This window comes from Marmota flaviventris, chromosome 5 (assembly GCF_047511675.1).
Source record: "Marmota flaviventris isolate mMarFla1 chromosome 5, mMarFla1.hap1, whole genome shotgun sequence".
In the NCBI taxonomy this organism is placed as follows: Eukaryota; Metazoa; Chordata; class Mammalia; order Rodentia; family Sciuridae; genus Marmota; species Marmota flaviventris.
In genome coordinates, this window is record NC_092502.1 from 26,117,317 (window position 1) to 26,139,495 (window position 22,179).

At 37.6% G+C, this 22,179-nt stretch overlaps 1 protein-coding gene across 2 annotated transcripts; it reads right to left on the reverse strand.

The window, feature by feature from the left end:
• Nucleotides 1-3,166: 3,166 nt before the first annotated feature.
• On the reverse strand, nucleotides 3,167-22,164 carry Mfap3 (microfibril associated protein 3). 2 transcript variants are annotated; one of them, XM_027938703.3, is made up of 3 exons: nucleotides 22,124-22,164; nucleotides 10,747-11,211; nucleotides 3,167-7,294 (listed from the first exon to the last, which is right to left on the reverse strand). In XM_027938703.3, exons 2-3 carry the CDS (start codon nucleotides 11,039-11,041, stop codon nucleotides 6,501-6,503), a joined length of 1,089 nt encoding a protein of 362 aa, XP_027794504.1. In that variant the 5' UTR covers nucleotides 11,042-11,211; nucleotides 22,124-22,164; the 3' UTR covers nucleotides 3,167-6,500. The 2 variants fall into 2 exon arrangements, with proteins under 2 accessions (XP_027794504.1, XP_027794505.1); XM_027938704.3 differs by lacking the exons at nucleotides 10,747-11,211; nucleotides 22,124-22,164 and adding an exon at nucleotides 9,681-9,782.
• Nucleotides 22,165-22,179: the final 15 nt, after the last annotated feature.

Here is a 22,179-nt window from a genome sequence, read left to right on the forward strand (position 1 = left end):
AATCAGTTCAGGCTCCTTTGATCTAGGCTCTCATAGACCCTTCAGCCCTATTCTGAGCTTTTAACTATACACTGTCTTTGTGACTATTTTAATTGGGTCTGTCTTCTCACAGGCTCTAAGTTTCCAAAGAGCAGAGACAATCTCTGGTTTTGCTTGCAGTAGTGTCCCTGTTTGGGGTATAATATTGATTGAGAAAATGAATGAAAAGAGCCTCCCTTAGTTGTTCAAGGGGTCAAGAGGCTATGAGTGAAGTAGCCTCAGTAATGATCTGTTTGCTTGCGGTTTCTTAAAGAGCAATGAAATCCACACTGCAAAACCACACCACACAGGGATTTCCTTTGGATACACTTCCCTTCTGCTTAGGGACAAAAAACATCCCAGAGGGTGGCTCTTCTAGCCAAAGGAGGCCCCTTGAGGGCTGAAATCTCATCACTCAGGACACTTGAGTCCTCCTTTTCACACAGCTGAGTGGGAAGGCAAAGCAGAGTGTTCCCAACTGTCAAGAAGAACAAGCACACTGGCAGCAGACATGGATCCTCTAGGCAGATGGAGTGACCATGTGTATATATATATATATATGTATATATATATATATATATATATATATATATATATATATATATGAAGGAAACTTTTTTTCCTAATCAATAAGTTTCAGCAAAAACATGAAAACTCAAGAACACAATAGGAATTTAAGGGACTTTGAAGGAGTTTATTTTCTTCAAGAATATTAGCATAATTGTTTTTTGACTGCAGGTGACTTCAGGAAAAAATTCCCTTCAATATGTAAATCTCCTTTTCTAAATCAGGTTCTTCTAATATCTCCTCTTTTCCTCTAAGAAATACTTTCCTGGAATCAGCCAAAATAAACAAATAAATAAACTAACAAAAAAGTGAGATTTGAAGACTTCTACCCATATTCCTGACTCTGCCTGGCTTTCTGTCTCCCTTATCCACCACACAGGCCTATTTCTTGTATCTCCCCAACAGGCCAACCTGGCCATTTCTCTTTCCTCTGCCTGGAGTGACCCTTCTTTGAATCTTTCCACGTCAGACTCATTATTTGGGCCAGTGGCTCAATGTCCTTGTTGGAGAGGCTTTTCTGACCCAATTAAAGATGTACTCTGTGCCACTCTGGATCATTGTGCAGCCTCTGTCTCATGAACAGCATGTGGCATATGGTGGGCGGTCAGTAAATATCTGTTTAAGAATAAATAGGGTAAGATAAGCCAATTATGCTCCAGCAGAATCCTGTAACTCATCCATTGTGTGTGTAAGCCAGTGGAAAATTTGCGAATAATATAAACAATAGTTTGAAGATACAGCCTGTGATTTATTGCTTGATTCTCACTTTGTTCATGCATGTGATCATCCTCAAGGAACATGGCTGCAATTTTATCCAGCATAGAATCATATTTTGCTCCTAAGATGTGTGTGTGTGTGTGTGTGTGTGTGTGATGACCTCATTGCACACAATCTGTTGCCTACACCTTGTATTCTTTCCTCCTTTCTTAATAATGGAAACTCATTTAAGAACAATGTATCCAGTCAAAAATAACCACTTATCTTTGCACTTTCTCATGACTATAGCAGGTAGCCACATAACCTGGTCCTGGGGTGCTGAGGAGCCCAAGTTGGGTAAGGCTTTGGGAAAGCTATTGCTTTCTTGATAAAAAAAAGGTACAGACTCAGCTGCTACGTGTCTTTTGTCCTTTGACCTTCTACCCTTCTCCCTGCGTGGAGTGTAGATACGACATTGAATGTGTTGCAGGTGCTATCAGTGCTCTGCCCACAGCTCCCTGACACTCACCATTCCTATATTTACCACAGGATCCCAACAGAAAGCTCCTGTGACTCTCTAGGGAGGGCTTTTGCCAGCTACAGGCTCATCCTTAGTCTGTAGATGGAAGGCAAGAAGAAGACTAGGGAGTTAGTGACCCTGGGAGCAACCTTAACTAATACCAGATGAGAATCCAAGGAAAACTATCCCAGCTTCCTGGCCTCCAAGGGGACAGGAAGGATGGAAGACTAGCTGCAGTTACTAGTAGCAGTAATCTACTCATTAATGCATCCTCTATTGGCGTTCTTCTCTTTCCAGCCTCACTTCCCCTACTTTTCTGGTATCACCTCCAAAATAAATTACTTGCAGAAAAATCCTTGTATCAGGAACTCCTTCCAGGGAAAGTCAACCTAAGACATCCTGTGACCATGAGAATGAAAGCCACATGCTAAAGGTAGAGAGGAGTCTAGAAGCCCACTCAGCCACTGCACCAGCCTTGGATGGCTTATATCTGGACTTTGTATTGAGAAAATAAATTTATTTGGGTAAGCCACCACAATTAGGTTTCTATGGCGTACAACTAAGAGATGTAGAGAAATTTTTTTGTTCACTACAGATGATGCCAATCATCAGTTGGATATGGTTGCATTATATGGTTGCTCCTTATACCATATGGCACCTTACAACTAATTGTTTTCTTACATGTTGCTACATTTAATCCTCATGTCAATTCTATGAAGTAGGTATTACCAACTCCATTTTACTGAAGCCCAGAGAGGCCCAGAGGGCTGAGTCACTACTTGTCCATGATTACAAGGCTAGTAAATTCCATCACACATGGTGAGGGGTGGCAAAGTCCAAGAATCCTTTGCCACTGAAGGACAGGGGCAGGATTTGCATTCTAAGGAGTCGGTGGCATTAAGTAATGAGTCTCACCTCCCACCTGCTCCCTTTGCCTTTCTCCTAAGACCCTGTGCTTTTCTATACTCATTTCCTATTACAAACTTTCACACCTATGGGACTCTTGGCTGCCAAAGCTCATCATAAACTTTACATAGTAATTAACATGCTCTCTGAAACATGTTACTGAATCTTCTTATCTCTAAGCCTTTGCCCAGGCTCTTGCCTTTGCCAGGAATGCTATATTTCAAAAATAGGACACCATAGTGTCTGGGCTCAGGAAGGACAGCCTGTTACCTGGAAGGATTGTTGTGGGCAGGATGCCCATACCAGTATGGTTCGCAGACTAAAAATACACAGATGCTTAGTAAGTATGTTTAATATTGAAATGGATAGCTGTAGTGGAATCTTAAATTGAATCCAAATTTACTCCTGTTTAAAATCATTAACATCAAATTCCATCACACAAAAATGAAAGATACTATATAGATTTCAGGCAAATGAAATATACTCCATTGAGCATTTAATAAATTACATTCAAGTGTGACTTTCTCTTAAAAAAAGACAAAATTATAATGCAACTATTTATTAAAATGCTGAGAATTTAAACATCATCTGAATCATATCAAACAATGGCATTTACTTTTGCAAAGTATGACAATGAGAACCTAGGAGTTTATGTACAAGGCTGAGCATTTTCAACATTCCTGGCCTATGTGAGAAAAGATTGTGTTCTCTTACTGGTGACTCCGGAAATACAATACACTTGAGTTACAACTGCTGGTGTGTGGAGACAAGGGTAGCACCCATGACTAGCTGGGCTCTAGAAAACAAGCATGCAGTACTTTCGTGCCACTCTGGGACCCAATGAAGTTTGCTCAAGGGTGAAACTACATGCAGGATGTAGAGAGGGCTGGACCAAAGAGCTCACTGTGGCTGGAAGATGGAAGGGAAAACAGCATGCAGATAGCAAAGAAGCCGCCAGGAGCCTTCTCACAACCATCCCAGATCAGCAAGTTGGAAGATATTTATATCAAGGTAGTGAGTAGGAAATATAAATGCTCATTGGGCCTGACTCAAGAATGAAATCATTATAACAGATAAAACTTTGAGGACAGGTGGTTATCACATCACCTATAAGCACAAGTCAACTCAGAGGATGCTCATCTGGTTTCAGTTGACAGGGAATTTATATAAATGTTTAAGTTTTAATTTTTGGCAAATTTATTTCACAAAGCTCTGGTTTCATCTCTTAAGAACAATAAAGTTCATTAAATGACAATTTATAAATGAGAATAGAACTATTTTAAATACATTTTGTTGGGCATAGGCATTTTTTTTTTTTTTTTACTGACTATAAAATTAGGTGAAACAAAAAGATAATGACACCACAGCTACTGTCTAATGACTTTGAGACTGCAGTTTAAGTTCAAAAGGTTAAGGATTTTACAAAAGATCACATTGCTAATTACACACGAAGAGTACTTGATTAGATACAGAAAATATTAATAAGTGTGGTTTTCTTCCTCTTGAAATATAGCTTTACTAAGTAATACTAGCTCCTATTAAGATTTGACCTACTTTATGGTACCCTAACCTAGAAGATTCAAAGTAAACCAGTTACTTTTGTTACCAATTAGGTCAACATTTTATTTCTAAAATAATGTATTCAGGATACACTGGAGTAGCCTGTACTTATTTATTACATAGTATTGTGCAAACTTACAGATATTTTGCAGTATTTGCTATATTTTTCCAAAGTTGTTTCCTAGGACATTGATCATTAAGAGTATTTAAGTTAGGGTTCCAAACACTAATGTCCTTTCTGAGAATATCTGGGATAAAACCCCTCTCTTTAATGTAACAAGTTACATACTAAGAAAAAATCCTGAACTTGTATATTAGGGCAAGGTTGGAGGTACTATCTGAAGATCTGAGTGATATTCAGGTGATTTGACACATACAAGGGGCTTTAAAATTTTTTAAAAATTTTCAAGAGAAACATTGTGGGAAAGGAAAAAGTGTTTCATAATCTAGGGTATGTTTAAAAGCCCTTGCTGTCATAGTCAAACGTACAAAAACATATTACTTAAAGAAATACACCTCTAAGAGCCAAGGTAAGCTTTGGCTAATTGATTGATAGCTTTTGTTTGGCTCTGGAGGTTTCCATGGAAACAGCCGGAGAGACAGAAAAGGCAGCATTATCATCTTTATCCATAATGCCATCTGATAAAGCTGCACATTGATTCATTTATGCCATCCAGAGCAGATATATTACTTTTGGTTAAGTTGGACAAAGGGAGACATGGGTTCTACTGGTCACACTTTGAATTTCCTGTCTTTCTGTTTGAAACCTTAAATTAAAATCATGATAAAACCCTGTCTGAACATTTCCCTCAGAAGTTTCTAGTTCAAGTAATACTTCAATAACCAGAAACCAAATGAAGAAACATGAAGCATCAAATGGAGCTCCACTGCTAAGTTCTTAAAATTATATGGCACCAAGCTTCCTGTAGCTGAAGAAATTATCCTGAAGAGTATTTACAGTTCCGTTATATCAGATCTCAGCTAGGCAAGAAATGCCATGTTAAGTGTTTATTATACACAGTTGAACCAGGTGGCCTCATTCATCATTTCTCTCCTTCTATGTCTAGATTGTCTGTTTTAATATAGTTAACACAGAAGACACAATTTTCTAATCTTTTATCAGGTAAATGCTTCTTAGAAAGGCCAGAAAAACAGACTTAACTCAAATCACACATCTGAAATACACAAAAATAAAAACATCAACAATAAAATACAAACAAAATAAGCTAAATATGGAGGCATGCAACCTTTAGCACCATGTTTAAGACCACAGAGGGCAAGAGTGTTGACAGAGGTCTAAAGAGGCATATAAGTTCTTGAATGGGATCCCAAACACAGAACCCACTTTTTGAGTCCAAAACTTTTAAAAAGGGAAAGCCTGAGAAATTCTCAACAAAATATCCATATTTATCAGAGACAGACAATTTGATATTATTCTTATTCTAAAAGCATTGGAAACATTATTTCTAAGGAAAAGACTGCTCACTTTGGGAGACCAGTTGGGAAATCAGTGCCAGACTCCAGGAACTAAATGATGTCTCAGTACTAAATGATGTCTCAGTAAGTTAAAAAGATGTGCTATGGCCACAAGAAGGATCAATTTACTCATGGAGAGTAATTTGCTAGTGAGCAGTAAGCTCCCTCATATCTGCATAACAACCATCATGCGAAACAGTAAAAAGATTCAATGTGGCACATACACTCGTATACTCCACAAGGCAGAACATTTGGAAAATGTCCACACGATGGCATCAGGTATAGAAATCCAGAGCATAAAGTCTCAGCTTGGTCCTTTCTAGGAAAAAAAAAAAAAAGGTGGGGCACCTAAAAGTCTAGGGAAAGTTTTATCTAGTGATGTAGTGAAGATTTTTATGATTTAAAGGTACTTTTCCTACTGCAAATCCCTCATCTTACTGATTGGAAAACTGAGAACTCAAGTGTCACATCTGACAATGGAAGTGAAGCCATGGGACATTTAGTTCAGTCCTTTTCCCATTAAACTTATCTCTCAGGTGCCTTTTAATCTTACATGCATCAGTTAATCAAGCTCAAGGAAAAATAACTGAGAAATATCAGATAGGAAAGTGCTGCATTTTTTGCAAAGATTTTGGCAATTCATGTTCTGATGTGCTTAATATAAAGGGAAAACCCCAGTCATCTTTTGGTAAAAATGTTATTTCCTCCAAGAAACAGCTCCTTTCCTGAGAGCTATTTTTGTAGGTACTGGGAAAGCTCACAGCTGACAGTTTTCATAGGCCCCATCTTTGTAGTTAGAGCTGGATTCTGCAGATCCTGTATCATCAGGTGGGATGAAATGATTGCTGTCTTGAGAATCTGTATCAATACTTTTGGTCTCTGACTGAAGGTGGACAGAAACCTGAACTGCTATCTCTTGACCTTGTTCATTCAGAGAGCCATCATCTGAATCTCCTCCTGGTGAATTGCTCCGCCCCATCTCTGAGTTAATGACATAGATGCCACCTTGAGCATCCAAGGCAGGTCTCTCTTTAATTCTTTCTCCCATGTCATCAGGGTCATCCACTCGTACAGCCTCAAACATCTCCTCGACAAAGGCCCGGCAGTTTAGAATAAGGGGTGGAAGAGGAACACTTCTTGCCAGTTCCTCAATGTACCGAGCAAACTCCATGGTCTTAAACTGAGTGACTTTGGCGAGTTCCAGAGTCTTGGCTGAGGTGATGATGGGGATGCGTTTTGCAATCTCAAAAGCCTTCTGAAGTTTCTCAGCCCCTTCAGTTCTGAAGAACTCATTGATGGCCTTCTCAGTCTTGCGGAGATGACTGCTCATCATGCACAGCCGTGTGACATTCAAGATGAGAGTGATTGTAAAGGCAATCAGGCACACAATCATGTAGTAGATACTCATGTCTCCCGAGGTGAAGATAACGCGGAGGGTGACAGAGTAGGAGGCACGAACCGGAGAGGAGACAAAGCATGTGTAGAGCCCACGGTCATCAAAGGCTACGTTGGTGATATTTAGGAAGTTATCAGAAACCAACCATTTTCCACCTGATAATCCAACAGAAATGAAAACAATTACAGCATAATAAACATTATTACTAAATAAGCCAACTGCCTTATCAATGTTCTACTTCTTCATGAAAGTACTTTAACTGTTAGATTTTGCTATTTGTTTAAACCATATAAAAAGGGCAGACTGTTATATCCAGAGCTAGAATTAGTTAATCTGGAACTTCAAAAAAGAAACCAAGACACTAATAATTGCCATCATTTCCTTTTCACTGCTTGACATAAAATGTCTTTGAGGCAGACAGATGTGTCCAAATAATATTAAATGATTACTCTTTAAAAAGATGTTTATATGTAAGGTGTGTCTATACTACAATCACTATCTATATGCTTTTATAAAAATTTATTTAGTTTTTAGTTGTAGGTGGACAGAATACATTTATTTTATTTTTATATGGTGCTGTGGATCAAATCCAGTGCCTCACGCACGCTAGGCAAGTACTCTACCTCTGAGCCACAACCCCAGCCCTCTATATGTTTTTTATGCTATCTATATTTTAGAAGGATATGCTCAGAAACATAAAACAATGGTTATTTCCAGGATAATGGGTTATAGATAATTTTTATTCTTATTCTTTTTTCCCCCAGTATTGGGGATTAATCTCAAGGCCTCACATATGCGAGGCAAGCATGCTACAAGTGAGCTATATTCTCATATTTTTAAAAAAATTCTGAGATAGGGTCTTGCCAAGTTGCCCAGGCTGGCTTCAAACTTGTGATCCTCCTGCCTCAGTTTCCTAAGTAGCTGGGATTACAGGTGTGTACCACCATGCCCAGCTACTTCCCTCTCTTTATTTAACTATGTTTGTTCAAGATAAAAAAGTTATATTTTTAAAAAAGCTTGGAAACTTAATGCATTTATTCAATTGCTAACTGGCTAATCTGGCATGCCTTGCACATGTTAACTTGCTTTCTTAGGAATGGCTTGTCGATGATGACATCTTGATTTTCTGGCAAAAGGAACTAAAGCACAAGCCAAAAGATATATCTCACAAGTCAGGGTAAATGAGCAGCTTGGCAAAGAGAATCAAGCTGCCCTTAGAATGCCTATGCTTCTATTTTAAACCTACAATATGCTGCCTCTAGTCCGTGCATGAAGATATATCCCTTTAGGGAACACCTATGCAAAGTACAAAAATGCACAAGAAAACAAAGCATATTGAGCATCTACACTGATTGCACATCCTTTAATAATGTGGCTTAACCAAGAAAGCCACTCAAAGATGAGACATATGGACTAACCTGAATTGTGTGAGTTCCCCAATGACTACAGGTGGTGTCTTGGGGAGAATGGGTGAGTGTGTGTTAAGTATCACCTGATTAACATTCAAAACTGCTTTCATCCCTGAGGTTATACGGTTCTTTATTAAAATAATGCACTAAAATAGTGGCAAATAAATTAGCAAGCACTCTGGATTGTGACCGTTTTTATCATCATTAAAACTAATCTAAATTCTATGGCTATATTTATTTTTAGGAGTCATCACTTCACTAATGTAGAAGAGGAAAATATATAGCTAGAAACATAGCCATTATTCCAAAGCTTCTGTTCTACGAACTTGGAGCTATGAAAAGGACACCCATTGAATCCAAGGTGTGATGAACTACACAGACTCCATTAATCAGCCAATGCACTACTACCACAAGCTAAACTCTTTAGCTCACTTGCTGATAATAGCTCAAGATTTATGAACCTTATACTAGACTGACATGCTCTTTAAACTCCTCTCACTTGAGATTCATAAAATTTAATACAATTTTCCAGAGCTGCTGCTGAAAGCATCAATGATAGATGTTAGTAGTCATCAAAGTAAAGGGAAAATAGGAAAATGAAACTGCCATTCCACTTGGCTGGTTTTGTCCTAACCTAAGGGTTTGTTTATGCAGTCAGTCTGTAACGATCACACTGAATAATTCAAATCTCAGATGTGTTTGTTCAGGATAGCTTGGAGGAGAAGAGTCTAGTTCAGTGGGTACAAACAGAACCCTAAATCACATTCAAAATACACAATAATTTAATAGGTCTATATTTTTAATAAACTGATTAAAAATACTCTGTTCTTTCTAACAATTCAAACCCTTTAATTCCAGTTATTTAATCTGCAGAAGGGTTTAAAATGTTTAGTATATATATATATACTACATATACTCTTCATCTATTTTTTTTTTTCTTTTTGGGCAGTGCTGGTTCACAAACAGCAAAATTAAGTAAAAACCTGTTAAAAAGCAGTAGATTTAAGTTGAATTATCATATGTTTGTGTGATTTTTAAGACTGAGAAACTCCTGCTTTCAAGTAAATAAGGTATAGAATATGTTAAAAAAAAATAAAGAGAGCGAGAGACAGAAAGAACTGGAAAAGCTTACAGATTTCCATAGTACCCTTCTAATTCTCAGAGGGGCTCCAAGTTTTATGCACAGATTTATATAGTAGGTCTCTAGTATCCGTGAGTTCTATATTCCTGGATTCAACCAACTGCAAAGTGAAAATAATTGGGGGAAAATTATATCTGTACTGAACATGTACAGATTTTTCTTGTCATTTAATAAATAACTACTTTATATAGCAATTGTATTAGTTATTACAAGTAATCTAGAAATGATTAAAGTATATGTGCAGGTTATATGCAAATACTAGGCCATTTTAGTTAAGGAATTTGATTTAGTTTAGGAATTAACATTCAGATTTTGGTACTTGAGGGGGTTCCTGGATACAATCTCCTGGGATACAAAGGGATGACTTAACTCATTAAAAAAAACATCCTGGATTTCCTCTAATACTTACAGTAACTCATTCTGCAACAAGAAATTTTTGTTTTTGTAGGTCTAGCCAAAATCCTTCCTGATATATTCACATGGGGCTACTACAGTGGTTTATTCACAATGCAGTGTAGGCAACTGTACCCCTGTATACTTTCTATACAGCTGTAAGAGCAATACTCATGTAGTCTATTGTTAGTGAAGAAGAAAACCAGCTCACCAAGAGGAAGGAAAATAGCTCACTACAATCATGTGAATACCTTTTAAATTTAACACTATGATTCATGGTTTTCTTCTTTTGGTTTAATAATTATAATTACTTTTTTTTTTTTTTTTTTTTTTATACTGGGAATTGAACCCAGGGGTGCTTTACCACTGAGCAACATTGCCAGTCTTTTTCATTTTTTGAGACAGGGTCTTGTTATGGTGCTGAGCCTGGCTTCAAACTTGAGATCCTCTTACCTCAGCTTCCCAAATTGCTGGTATTACAGATATGCACCACTGTCTCTGGCACTTTGCTCCTTCTGATATATTTAACACTTTAGGCTTTTCAAAAGTTGTAAGTTATTCACCCTTTCTCATCTTTTATATTTCTTGCTAAATATGTCATGAAACCAGGAAGAATGGATAGGAAATAAGTAATCTTGATTAAATTACAGCTTGGTACAATTACCTCTGCCTCTGTCATCCAGTTGTTGTCCTTTTGAGTTGTACCAACGGACATCTTCATAGTGATCAACTGTGAGAAGACATTCAATTGAAATGCTAGTTCCCTCTTTGGCTATGATGACATTATCACCTGAGTGGGAACCTGCTGCAAGTTCAAAACTTGGAAGAAATGATGCATTGTAAGAACTCTGATTTGCTCCCAGTGGGGCCATTTGGTTGAAGTCCACATCTTCCACAACAAGAGCAGCTGGCACAATAATAATCACCACTAAAGTGAATAAGCAACTATGTGGCTTCATGGGAAAATGAAAGAAAATCTTGTTTAGACTCAGAAAACTCAAAAGCTGCTATGCTATAATAAGAGCACAGTGGGTGATTTACTGCTTGGTAGAAAAGTTTTCCAAAAAAGTGGTAGATCCCAGTATAATTTGAAATCTTCAAGATTAAAGAGAGGTGAGTGGAGACCAACCTAAAAGAAAGACAAATATAAAGTTTAACCAACTGAGACTCATAATGGGGTGAAGCTCAGTATGTTCCAGAAATGAACAGACATGAAATTGATTAAAATAATTGGTGCTGACATCAGGGAGTGATTAGAGAGAAAATCGTCTAAAAATCTCACTGGTAAAAAATGCACTGAATTGGGAAAGAGCAGACCTAGATTCCGGTCCTAGCTTTGCTTATTAACAAGCTGTACGACCTTGGCAAGTAGCATTCTCTCTGGGATTCTGTTTTCTCATCTGTCAAATGAGGGAGTGGATGAGATAATCTCTAAGGACTCTTCCAGTTCTGAAATGCCATGATTCTATTTTACTCTGACAAATTCTGTGCAACAGGGAGCCAATGAAAGCTAAAATATTTAGCTTAACGATCTTTTATTTCAACCTGCACCATTACCATCTGTTGTTATATCAATAATGTAAATCAAATGGTACATCATAATCATAACCACGGAGCTCCAAATTTGTGTAATTCAAGTACATACATATATTACATATAAATAATGCAGGAATATGTGTGGTAGTTTTTTGGTCTTCCTATTAGAAAGAAACTATTAACTGCATTATACATAAATAGAGATACTGATTTCTGAGGCTATAGAACCTCCCTCTTGGGCAAAGATGCTAGACAAAAGAATTTTCCTTTAATAGTTTCTTCAGTATTAAGAGACAAAATACAGTATATTAAGTAGTTTGTAAGAATATCAAATTTCTAGCTCTAACTCTAGTAAAATTAGATAAGGGGAGAACTGACATTTTAAATGTGTAGTTGGTGGAAATGCAAATAAAAAACTCCATAGGAAAAATATTAGACAGATTTAAAAGAAGAACAAAATATCATGAATAAAAAGCAAAACAAAAACCTAGCTTAAGAGTTTTAGTGTTTATGATTATCTTCCTAATTTGATTTCCCTTTTAAATCACAGACTCTCAAAGAAAAATTTCAATTTATACTTCTATAAAATACAGATGAAATGCCTAGCTTTATTTCTCATAAAGGCCCAAGATAATTAGTTTTAGAAATGACATTTACTCTCCTTTATACTCACATGAAGGCTGCTTGATCACAGAACATAAAAAGCAATGGATCATTGTGCCATTAAGCTCCTCAAAGTCTAAATTACAGGAAGTTGTAAATGACATTTAATTTTTTATAAGCCCTTGAAAAATTGATTGAATAATAATTATAAATAATATTCTAAATCTTTAAAATTTAAGGATAGACTATTTAGAATAAAACAAAAAAACTTCAGACTTTGGCTCTACATGATAGATGAAACACATGTGTTGATTTCCACTTCATTTTAAAAACCCCACTAAAATGACAATGAAGGAAACAAAAGACTTGGGCATTGGATGGAACCTAGTAAATGATTTTATCTAATTTATAAACTTTATAGTGACTTGCTCCTTAAGATGATGCTGGAAGTTAGTAGGAGAATCCAGGTGAGAACCTGGTCTTTTCTTTTTAGGAAGGGGAGATAGGCAGAAACAATAGAAATAACATTTCTTGACTGATGGCCGTGAGTCAGGCACTGTGCTAGGGACATGACAAGTAAGCTCCAAGTTCTTTCTCATCACAAAATATACAACTACTGATGATTTTGCCCTTTATTCTAGAGTAGTGATTCTCAATAGCACTAGGCTATGTGAATATGCTGAAATGTGCTACAGGCTTTCCCAAGACTTTGGTAAGAAGTTCCTGTGGCTTCATTTAAGACAGGATTTTAAAAAATTCATTTGTTCCTTCTACTGCCATGATTTTTTAAAATCTTGATTTTGCTACATTTGGGTGGGCACCAAGTTATTACTAATTATGCCTTTTCTTTAAAGCAACTCATTATTTTATTATCATATGTTTATTTTTAAAAGGAAATTCTCTATCACTTTTGTGGATAACTCTACAAATAAGCACAAGGAAAGCAAAGCAGTGTTATCAGCCTCCAAAGATACTTTCTGAGTTGGAGGCCTGCCCTCTTTGTTGGGAATCCTAAACCCAAACCAAACAGAACAAAAATTCTCAAACCACCTCATTCCTTATCCTGCCGTCTTCTCCCTCCCTACTTTTCCCTATCTCTGAGTTTTAGATTAGAGGAATATCAGTAACATCTGGTGAGCACTCTCTTATCCTACAGACATCATCTCTGCCTTCACAAAGCTCAGTCTGGAAGTAGCTATATACACTAACTAAATATATACAAAGTATGCTTAAGGCTACCCAAGGGATAAAATAGGCGCTACAAGAGGACCTAACATGAAGGGAAACCTCATTACAGGAGGCCTCCTTGGGAAAGTGAATTGTACAACAGGACCTGAGGAATAAAGAGAAATCAAGATTGGAAGTGCTCCAGATTAAGGGCCAGGGCACTGGGGAAAAAGCAGAGGGGTCAGTACAAGTTGTAGTGGTGATAGGCAAATCTTATCACCCACCTTTCAGGTGGCCAGAGAATGCTGTATTTGGTGTCTGATTCTGGAAGGAAACATACTGGGCTAATGGTGAAGGAAGAGATGGATTTTGGGAACTATAGTGACTAACACGAGTAAAGGAGCTACTTGTTTGCGATGAAGAGGTCAAAGAACTGAGTATTCAGGAGTGGGGTAGCTCACTGTAGTTATGGTAATACACCCCTACAATCAAGGCAGCTAGTGTGGAAGAAACTGGAAGTAAAGGAAATAGACTCATTCTCCTTGCTGTGAGATTCAGGAGCACTGGGAGGATGAACAGCTTCCTTCTGGGCAAGCAGTGTCCTCACAAACAGAATGCTTGCCACAGAATTTCTGCTGCACAGAACCTCTTCAAGTAGGTTTCCTGAGCCTCCTTTCAAGGCTGGCTGTTCTTTCCACATGGAGCCATAGCACCCCCTGACCCCTGGAACATGCCACATCCACAGTACTTATCCGGAGCTAGTAATGCTGCTCTGTACTGCTAGATGGTTTACCCATCTCACCCACAAGCCCCTTAAACACAGGGACTATGTATTTTTTTTACTACTACATGTCATAATGAACACATGTCAATAGACATTTATTGATGAAGATTAGTTTAAATTTGATGAAGTGTGTGATAGATCTTCATAAATTGAGTAACGTTGTGTAACAGGGATCATAACTATTCAAACTGACATGTTTTACTAGCCCCTATTATATTCCCTAAGACAAAAACAGCCAATGTCAACAACTTCAAAGGACCTTAAAGGTGCCTACCTGAAGGTATTCTTCAAACTGACTCCCAACCCCTAAAGCCTTCATTTATTATCTCATCCTAGAAGATAAGATTATGCTGGGAATAAAAGATCACCAAGTTCAGAGTTTCCAAACCAAGATGAATATCATAGTTACCTAGAGAGCTTGTTAAAAACAGAGAATCCTGGATCTCACTCCAGACCTAGTGGGTAACAACCTTTGGGTTTGGGCCTTAAAATTTATGGTTTTCAATTAGCTCCCTGGGTAATTCTGAAGCAGTGGGTCCATAGACTGGCATGGCATCGAGGCCACTAATAATATTTCCTCATTTCCTGCACAACAACCCTGACAAATGGTGCTCCAGATGGTTTGAACATGCCTAGTAAGAGAGAGCTAATCAGTCACACTTTATTCTGAATTTAGATTACCCTGGAACAGTGCAAAACTCAAAGTCTCTGATAAAGGCAGGGTAGCACAGAGGTTCAGACTAGATTTGAATCCTGGCTCTCACTCTAACTGGCTTTGTAACTTTAATAAATATTTAATCCCTGTGCCTCAGTCCCCCCATCTTCTAGGAAAAATGATAGTACTTTTCATAGGATTTTCACAAGACATTATGAAATCTAAATGAAAGAGTTTATATGTAAGTCTAGCAGTAGTAATCCCTGAATACACGCTAGTTATTATTATTGATGTTCTTTTTCAGATATTGTGCTAAAATATATGCCTGATTTTTTACTTAGCACACCACGCAACCACTGAAATATCTTGTGTGTGTGTGTGTGTGTGTAGGTGCGGGGGGTGGGGGGGGTACCATCATGCAATTTCAATTTTTAACTTAAAACTTCACATTTTTCCTTTTCTCATTGCAAATAAATATTCTGCAATAACATGGCTCAAACAAGCATTGCAAACTGAGCTTGAGTCTCAACCATAATGTTAGATTAAGTTTTATGTGTTCTGAATTTGAGGTGGAGAACTTTCCTTGTGATCTACCCAGCCTATGGTTTCCTTTTGTGAGCCCTGCTTCTCTCTTCGTGGGCCCAGGAGGAAGTCCATCCAAGCTCATCAGAATCTTTGTTCTTGAAATTTAGAACTGAGACATTTGTGGGTTAGGGTCATTTGAGAAGGGAAGGCATACAAGGGGCTAAAGCAGGTACATCGGGACCACATACAAGGAGAAGCCTAGGGATAGGACACTAGGGATAGTGCTACTAGAAGGGAGAGAGTACTAACAGGGAGGAGAGACAGGGGCTGAGGGAGAGAGAGGGGGAAGGGTTTTAGGGAAGAGTGATTCACACATGCTGTGCTGGCTCCGGACAGAATTCAACTTCCTGGCTCCAGTGACTTTCTTTCCTTTTTTTTTTTTTTTTTTTTAAAGAAATAAACATCTTTATTCAATTTTCTTAAAAAAATATACCCTGCAAAAATGAAGATTGAGTATACAAACAAGGAAGCAAATGGGGACATGCATTAATTCAGCAAAATTAACTGAAAAGTAACTGCGTATGTGGCTACCAGGCAGTCCTTATCATGATCTCTAACTTCTCTTCACACACCAGGGTTGGGCAGGCGAATGGCCTATGTGATCAACATTGGCTGTTCTTGTTTAATACAGACCCAGCCATTTGTCTCTACCAGAAGTGCCAAGAAACCTACAAGACTGGGTCTAGAAAAATCTTATAAAACACCCTGAAAGTGTTCTTAGGCTAAAGGTGGTAGAAGCAGCCTGGTATGCTGATTTCATGCCAAGAGAAGAAAGGTCTGATGATAGCCTTATATGTCCAGTCAATACTGGGCACCTCAGATGGACACCATGGACACGAACAAACAGAACTTCTGCTGTTAACTTCACCCATAGGCAGTTAAGAGGCCAATGAGCAGTTGGGAGAGAAAACACTGGTAAAGGTGTGTGACCAAGGTGACAGAAGCAAAAAGGAAGCAGAAACAAACCATCCTTGGGATCTGGATACCTTTGGCTTATTTTCTCACACTAAATTTCTTTTTTACTTAAGCCAGCTTAAATAGGTTTCTATTATTTGCAACAAAAACTCCATCAATCATATTTTTCCCCCTCCCCACAGCAGTGCTGAGAAAGCTGAAACAACTATGACCATTCTGCTAATTCTAGCTTGACTTTAAAAATCAGTTAAATCAGGGACCCATAATGTGCATGATTAAGTATTAGGTGCCACAAGGATGCTCAGGAATTTACAAACTAGCTTGGGAGGTAAGGGCAGAAATAACTAACTAGATACAAGATAGTGTGAGAAGTCCTGAAGAGAAGCGTAATTGTGCTGCAACTATAAAAGAGAAAGGAGGAATTTATGAATTTTAGGAATGCAATCCACTGTTAAGTTTGGAACTTCCATATAATATATATTTATATATTTCCATATACATACATATACATATGTATGTATAAAATATATATCATGCCTTCTATCCTTAATGCAGGAACTGACATTTGAAGCTGAAGAATAAAGAGTTCAAAAAAGAAAATTAAGGGTCATCTTCCTGTGAATAATAAAAAAGGGTTATATTGTGCTCCTGGATGAAGTTACTAGGTAGAATTCTATATTACCTTTCCTCAGCATTAATAAGAATGTAACAGATAAGCATGACACTCAAGCTAAATACAACTTCTTTTTCATCTTTTGGTATGTAAAATGTTAAGCTTTGCCAGGATCATGAATAATCACAAATGTAGATGAGTTTACCCTAGAAAACCATTCTGAAAACAGACTATATTATTTTAAAAAAGAGCGAAAGAAAAGAGCCTGTAGCTGTCATCCCTAACAGATTGCCTTGTTGCTGTTCCTGCCAACTTCTGAGAGAAGAAATATTTCCATTCAGTTCCAATTTTCAACATAAGTAAATAAGGAAGTAATGTGGCTGATTTCCGTTCTAGTGGCTCAATACTAAGTTGGCTGAGGAAACTGTTGTTTGCAGAAATAGTTCTAGGATAACTCAAAAGGGGAAAAATACCAGCACCCAGATGGTATTGTTTTTTGCTCCAATTATACTGGGATATTAATGCTTCATTCCCCATAGTTAAATGTGTTCCAGGCTGTATTTACAGCGTATCCACTCTTCTCTGCCAGCACTGTTACACTTGGAGAATGAAGAAGTTCCTACAAACTAGTACACAAATTGACAAAGTGGCATTTTGAATTGGCAAGGAAGAAAGAGAAAGAACAAATGATGAGCAGATTGTTAGCACTACTCTATCCTTTGCAAAAAACAAACACAAAGTTGTTTTGCTTATACTTAAGCATTGTTATAGAGATCCGTAACATTTAAAGGTAGTAGTATTAAAACAGAAATGGGCCATTTTGAGGTCCATTTACTTACACATTTCTAATTAAAATAGCCCTTACACTTCTAGTAGTTTCTTTGAGCCATAGCACACCTCATAACTGGCCACTTGGGCAGTTTCAGCTCAAACCTCCACATATTTTCTGGCACACTAAGAAACATCTTCTGTATTGACTGTATTCTGTATTGATTACATTACTTAGAGTTTTGCTTTAAACCCAGGATTATGTCAGTAATATCTAACATAATTTGTATCCTGACAAAAACATTTGTTGAATATGCTCCTACAGGCAAATGACAAAAATATGGAGAGGCAGGCTGAGGATCTCTCTGCTCCAACTTTTTTTCTCTATAGTCTGAAACATCCTTCAGTATCTTAAGTTCAGTGTATCTTAGCCTCAGATCCATTTTTCCAATATATACATAGCTTCAACGATAGCACATAATTCTTTCAATTTTTTTAATACCAAAATTATAGGAATAAGGCTCAGTGGTTATGAGAACAGGTCTCAAGAGTACCTGATTCTACCTCTGGGTGAAGCTGTGGGTTTGAAAGGCCTTAATTTTCACAGCTGCTGACTAAGGTTATTATAGGGTAGCTATACAGACTAGATGAATGGATGTGAGTAAATTATAAATATGTGTCATAATTATTCCGCTTCCTAGATGTTTTTCAATTAAGTCTTTTTGTCCTTGCCCTAGGTCACTGTCCTTTCATCTCATCTGGGTACCACACTATCCTTTTAATTTCTAAATGGATCTCCATAAGTCCAATCTTATCCATCTGATATAGTAAAATACTGCCTTTCTCAGAATTGGTTCTAAAGACAAATCCAAGAAGTCCAGACAATTTCAAAATCTATTAGTGATTTTTCCTTGGTACATGAGATAAACTAAAAATTCCAGACTGGCATCCATAATTCTCAGAAACAGATTCAGGTGGCACATCAGAAGTGATGGGAAGGAGCCCAACAATATGAGCAAAAATGTTCACTGAATTAATAAAGTGATTTAGAAATTAAGTAGGGACTTTAGTTATACCTCCATCACTAATCAGCTCTGATGTTCTCTTGTGACCTAAATTTCCACATCTGGAGGCTGATTATTATTCTTTCTTTGCTCATGTCCTATAATTTTTCCAGCTTTCTTGTCTGGGCACAAAGTCACAACTATGTTTGGTCTAGTCTCTAAATAATTTTTCATATTAAGTTCTGCTTCTAGTTATTCCTATTGCTTAAAAACTTTCTGTCCTTCCCCACTGATATCTTCATGTGAAAATTCTACTCTCCCTACCATATCTAATTTCATCTTACTCAGGAAGCCTCTCACCTAAACTCTTACCTCACCCTCTTTATTTTGGATAAATTTCTTTTGCTGTGAATTTCCTAGAACATTGAGAGTACTCTATTGTACGACTTACTGCAGTTTCCTTCCTTTAAGAGTTATTTTTTTTCTGTTCAAAAGACTATAAGTCTGAAACTTTCTCAGTTTTTAGCAGAGGACCATTGCCTGTGTCAAGTGCTCAATATTTTGAGTTCAGATACTCAGCAACTCTACAGTCAGAAATGTGTCTGCTGCAAATTTCTTACTAACATCCCAGAGTTTCAGGCTCTGGAATGTTAATAAAGAGATTTGAAGGCAAGGAAACACAGCTTTTTTTTTTTAAAAAAAAATTCAGTAGGCAGAACACTCTAGATAGAGTTTGACTTATAATTGGTTTCTCAAACTGCAACTTTTAGATCTATTACATCAAATTAATTTGTGATGCTTGCTACAGATGTGAATTCTTGGCTCTACTCAGACTTACTACCTTGACTTCTCTAGCGGAAAGGATCTGGACATCCCTATGTATGTATGTATCTATCTATATTTATATTTTCATACTGGGGTTTGAACCCAGGGCTGCTTAACCACTGAGCAATACTGCCAGCCCTTTTATTTTGGGACAGGATCTCGCTTAGTTGCTTAGGGCCTTGCTGCATTGCTGAGGCTGGTCTCAAACTTGAAAACTCCTGCCTCAGCCTCCTGAGAAGCTGTGTTTACTGGCAACATCCAGATTGGACATCTGCATTTTTAATGTGTATATAGTTTTAGTGATTTAAGTCAATCTTATATTTGACTATGTTTCCTATGTTTCTTATGACATCCTATATTTTTTATGACAATAAATAATTTAACAATTCTCGAAGTATTGTGTAGGGACTCTTGGGTGTCCTTGGGGCTTTTTTTTCTTTTTGATGGGGGGCATTGAACTCATGGGTGCTTAACTACTGAGCCACATCCTAAACCACTTTTTAAAATTTTTTAAAATTCTGAGACAAGGTCTTGCTAAGTTGTGTAGGGCCTTGCTAAATTTGAGGCTGGCCTCAAACTTATGATCCTCCTGTGTGTGCCACCATGCCTGGCTGGCTGTTCCTGGATCTTTGTCAAAACTGTATTTGTAGTAGTATTAGATCATTTGTCTTTTTCACTTTCATTCTCACTACATGATATGATTTTCCAGAGGCTTTGTGATGAGTGATACTCTTGAGAGAATGCAGAAGAAATGAGAATCTAGCTATCTTCTACTAAGACAGACATTAAAGAAATTTGTAAAAATGTAAAACATAGCCATTCTCAATATTTTTATTTTTTTTGGAAAATATTCTTTATATAAATGCTAATTATATTATTATGTAATTAATTCATTATTTTAAAAGGAAACAGACTCTTTAAAAGTTGTTTTGATTTCTAAAATGGTAAATATTGATAGCTGTAATTCACACACACACAAAAACAACTCTTTGAAGTTCTCCATATGTTTTAAAAGAGTAAAAGGATTGTAATGCTAAAACATTTGATAACTGCAATTATAAATAACAGGAACACTTAAAAAAGTTTTTTTTTTTTTTTTTTTTTAGTTGTAGTTGGACACAACTACAACTTTATTTTATGTATTTTCATGTGGTCCTGAGGATTGAACCCAGTGCCTCACACATGCTAGGTGAGCCCTCTACTGATGAGCCACAACCCACCCCAACATTTTTTTCTAACTAATAATTCTCAATTTATTAAAAAGGGTTCTACATCTTTGCAACCAGTGCCAGATTAATACTCATATTTTAAAGATAAGATTAGTACACTTAAGCCATTTATCAAGGTAAGGTAATCCCAATTTTATTCACTTTCCATTGCGACAGAAAAAAATCAGAGGAAACGTTCCATTTTATATGTATATGATTTTTGTTTGTTTTCCAATTTGGAGTAGGAATTTTTAACAAGTTCCAGATGATACTGATGCACCTAAATTTAAAGAACCATCATCCAGAAGCAAAGGAAAATATCTGAAGGACTTTAAAGGAGCAATTATTATATCTGGACATTAAGATAATCCTGAAGGCACTAAGTGTAGGTGGAAGACTTGGATTCTTTTTTTTTTTTTAAATTTTTTCTTATTGTTGTAGATGGACAGCATGCCTTTATTTTATTTATTTACTTTTTTATGTGGTGCTGAGGATTGAACCCAGTGCCTCACACATGCTAGGCAAGTGTTCTGCCACTGAACTCCAGCTCCAGCCCAAGATCTGGATTCTTAAAAGCCGAGTCCCTGCCTGGTGCCCAATTTTCCACATCTTTACAATAAAATGTTTTTAATGCATTTCTGGTTCTGCCAATCAATCAGGGTTTCATGTATTCCCACTGCTCAAGGGCAAATGAAGAGCTGCATCTTTCTGATGAGGGCAAGAACAATCTTAAAGACATAAATCTGAGCATGTCACTCTTCTGCTTAGAAACCTTCAATCATTTTTCCATTGAATTCCACATAGAAGTGAAACTCCTTACCCTGGCTCATAGGCCTCACAAGAATTGGTTCCTAAATCCTTGACCTCATCTCCCTCCCTCCTCATCTTGCCCGTTTTGCTCCAGGTTGTGGCCTTTTTTCTCTTCCTTGACTTGGCTAGGTTTGTCCCAACTATATGGCCCCTGTACCTACTCTTCCCTCTGCTTGGAATGCTCTACCCTAGACCTTCATTTGGCTTATTGCTCCCTTCGTTCCATTCCATCGCCCTGTCTAAATTTCTTTAAAGCACTTACTACCATCTTAGATGCCCCTGTTTGTTGACTTGCGTGTGCTCTGTTTCTCCCACCAAAATGTCAGCGATTTGACAGCGGGGCTTTTGCTATTTACTAGTGTGTCCCGGGCGCCAGGACACTGCAGGCAGGTATTCGGCGCTCAGTAAATATTTTCGGTGGCCGAACTCATGCACCCAGGCCAGGCCTTCAAAAGAAGGGCGGGCGTCCCAGATTCCTTCACATCTGACCCCGAAGCACCTGCAACCACTCACTCCTCGGCGACCCCAGCACCTCCCTCGAAGCCACCCGGTCGGACCCCTCACTCACCGAACCCGAACGAAGCGCCTTCCGCCTGAGCGGATGCTTGATCCGGAAGTGTTCTT

What these genes read in the sequence shown, in the direction of transcription:
- Mfap3 (XM_027938703.3), bottom strand. Translation starts at nt 11,041, where the DNA reads ATGAAGCCACATAGTTGCTTATTCACTTTAGTGGTGATTATTATTGTG. An exon ending in ACTGGATGACAGAGGCAGAG is followed by an intron (nt 7,295 to 10,746) that starts GTAATTGTACCA and finishes TTGGATTATCAG; the next exon opens with GTGGAAAATGGTTGGTTTCT.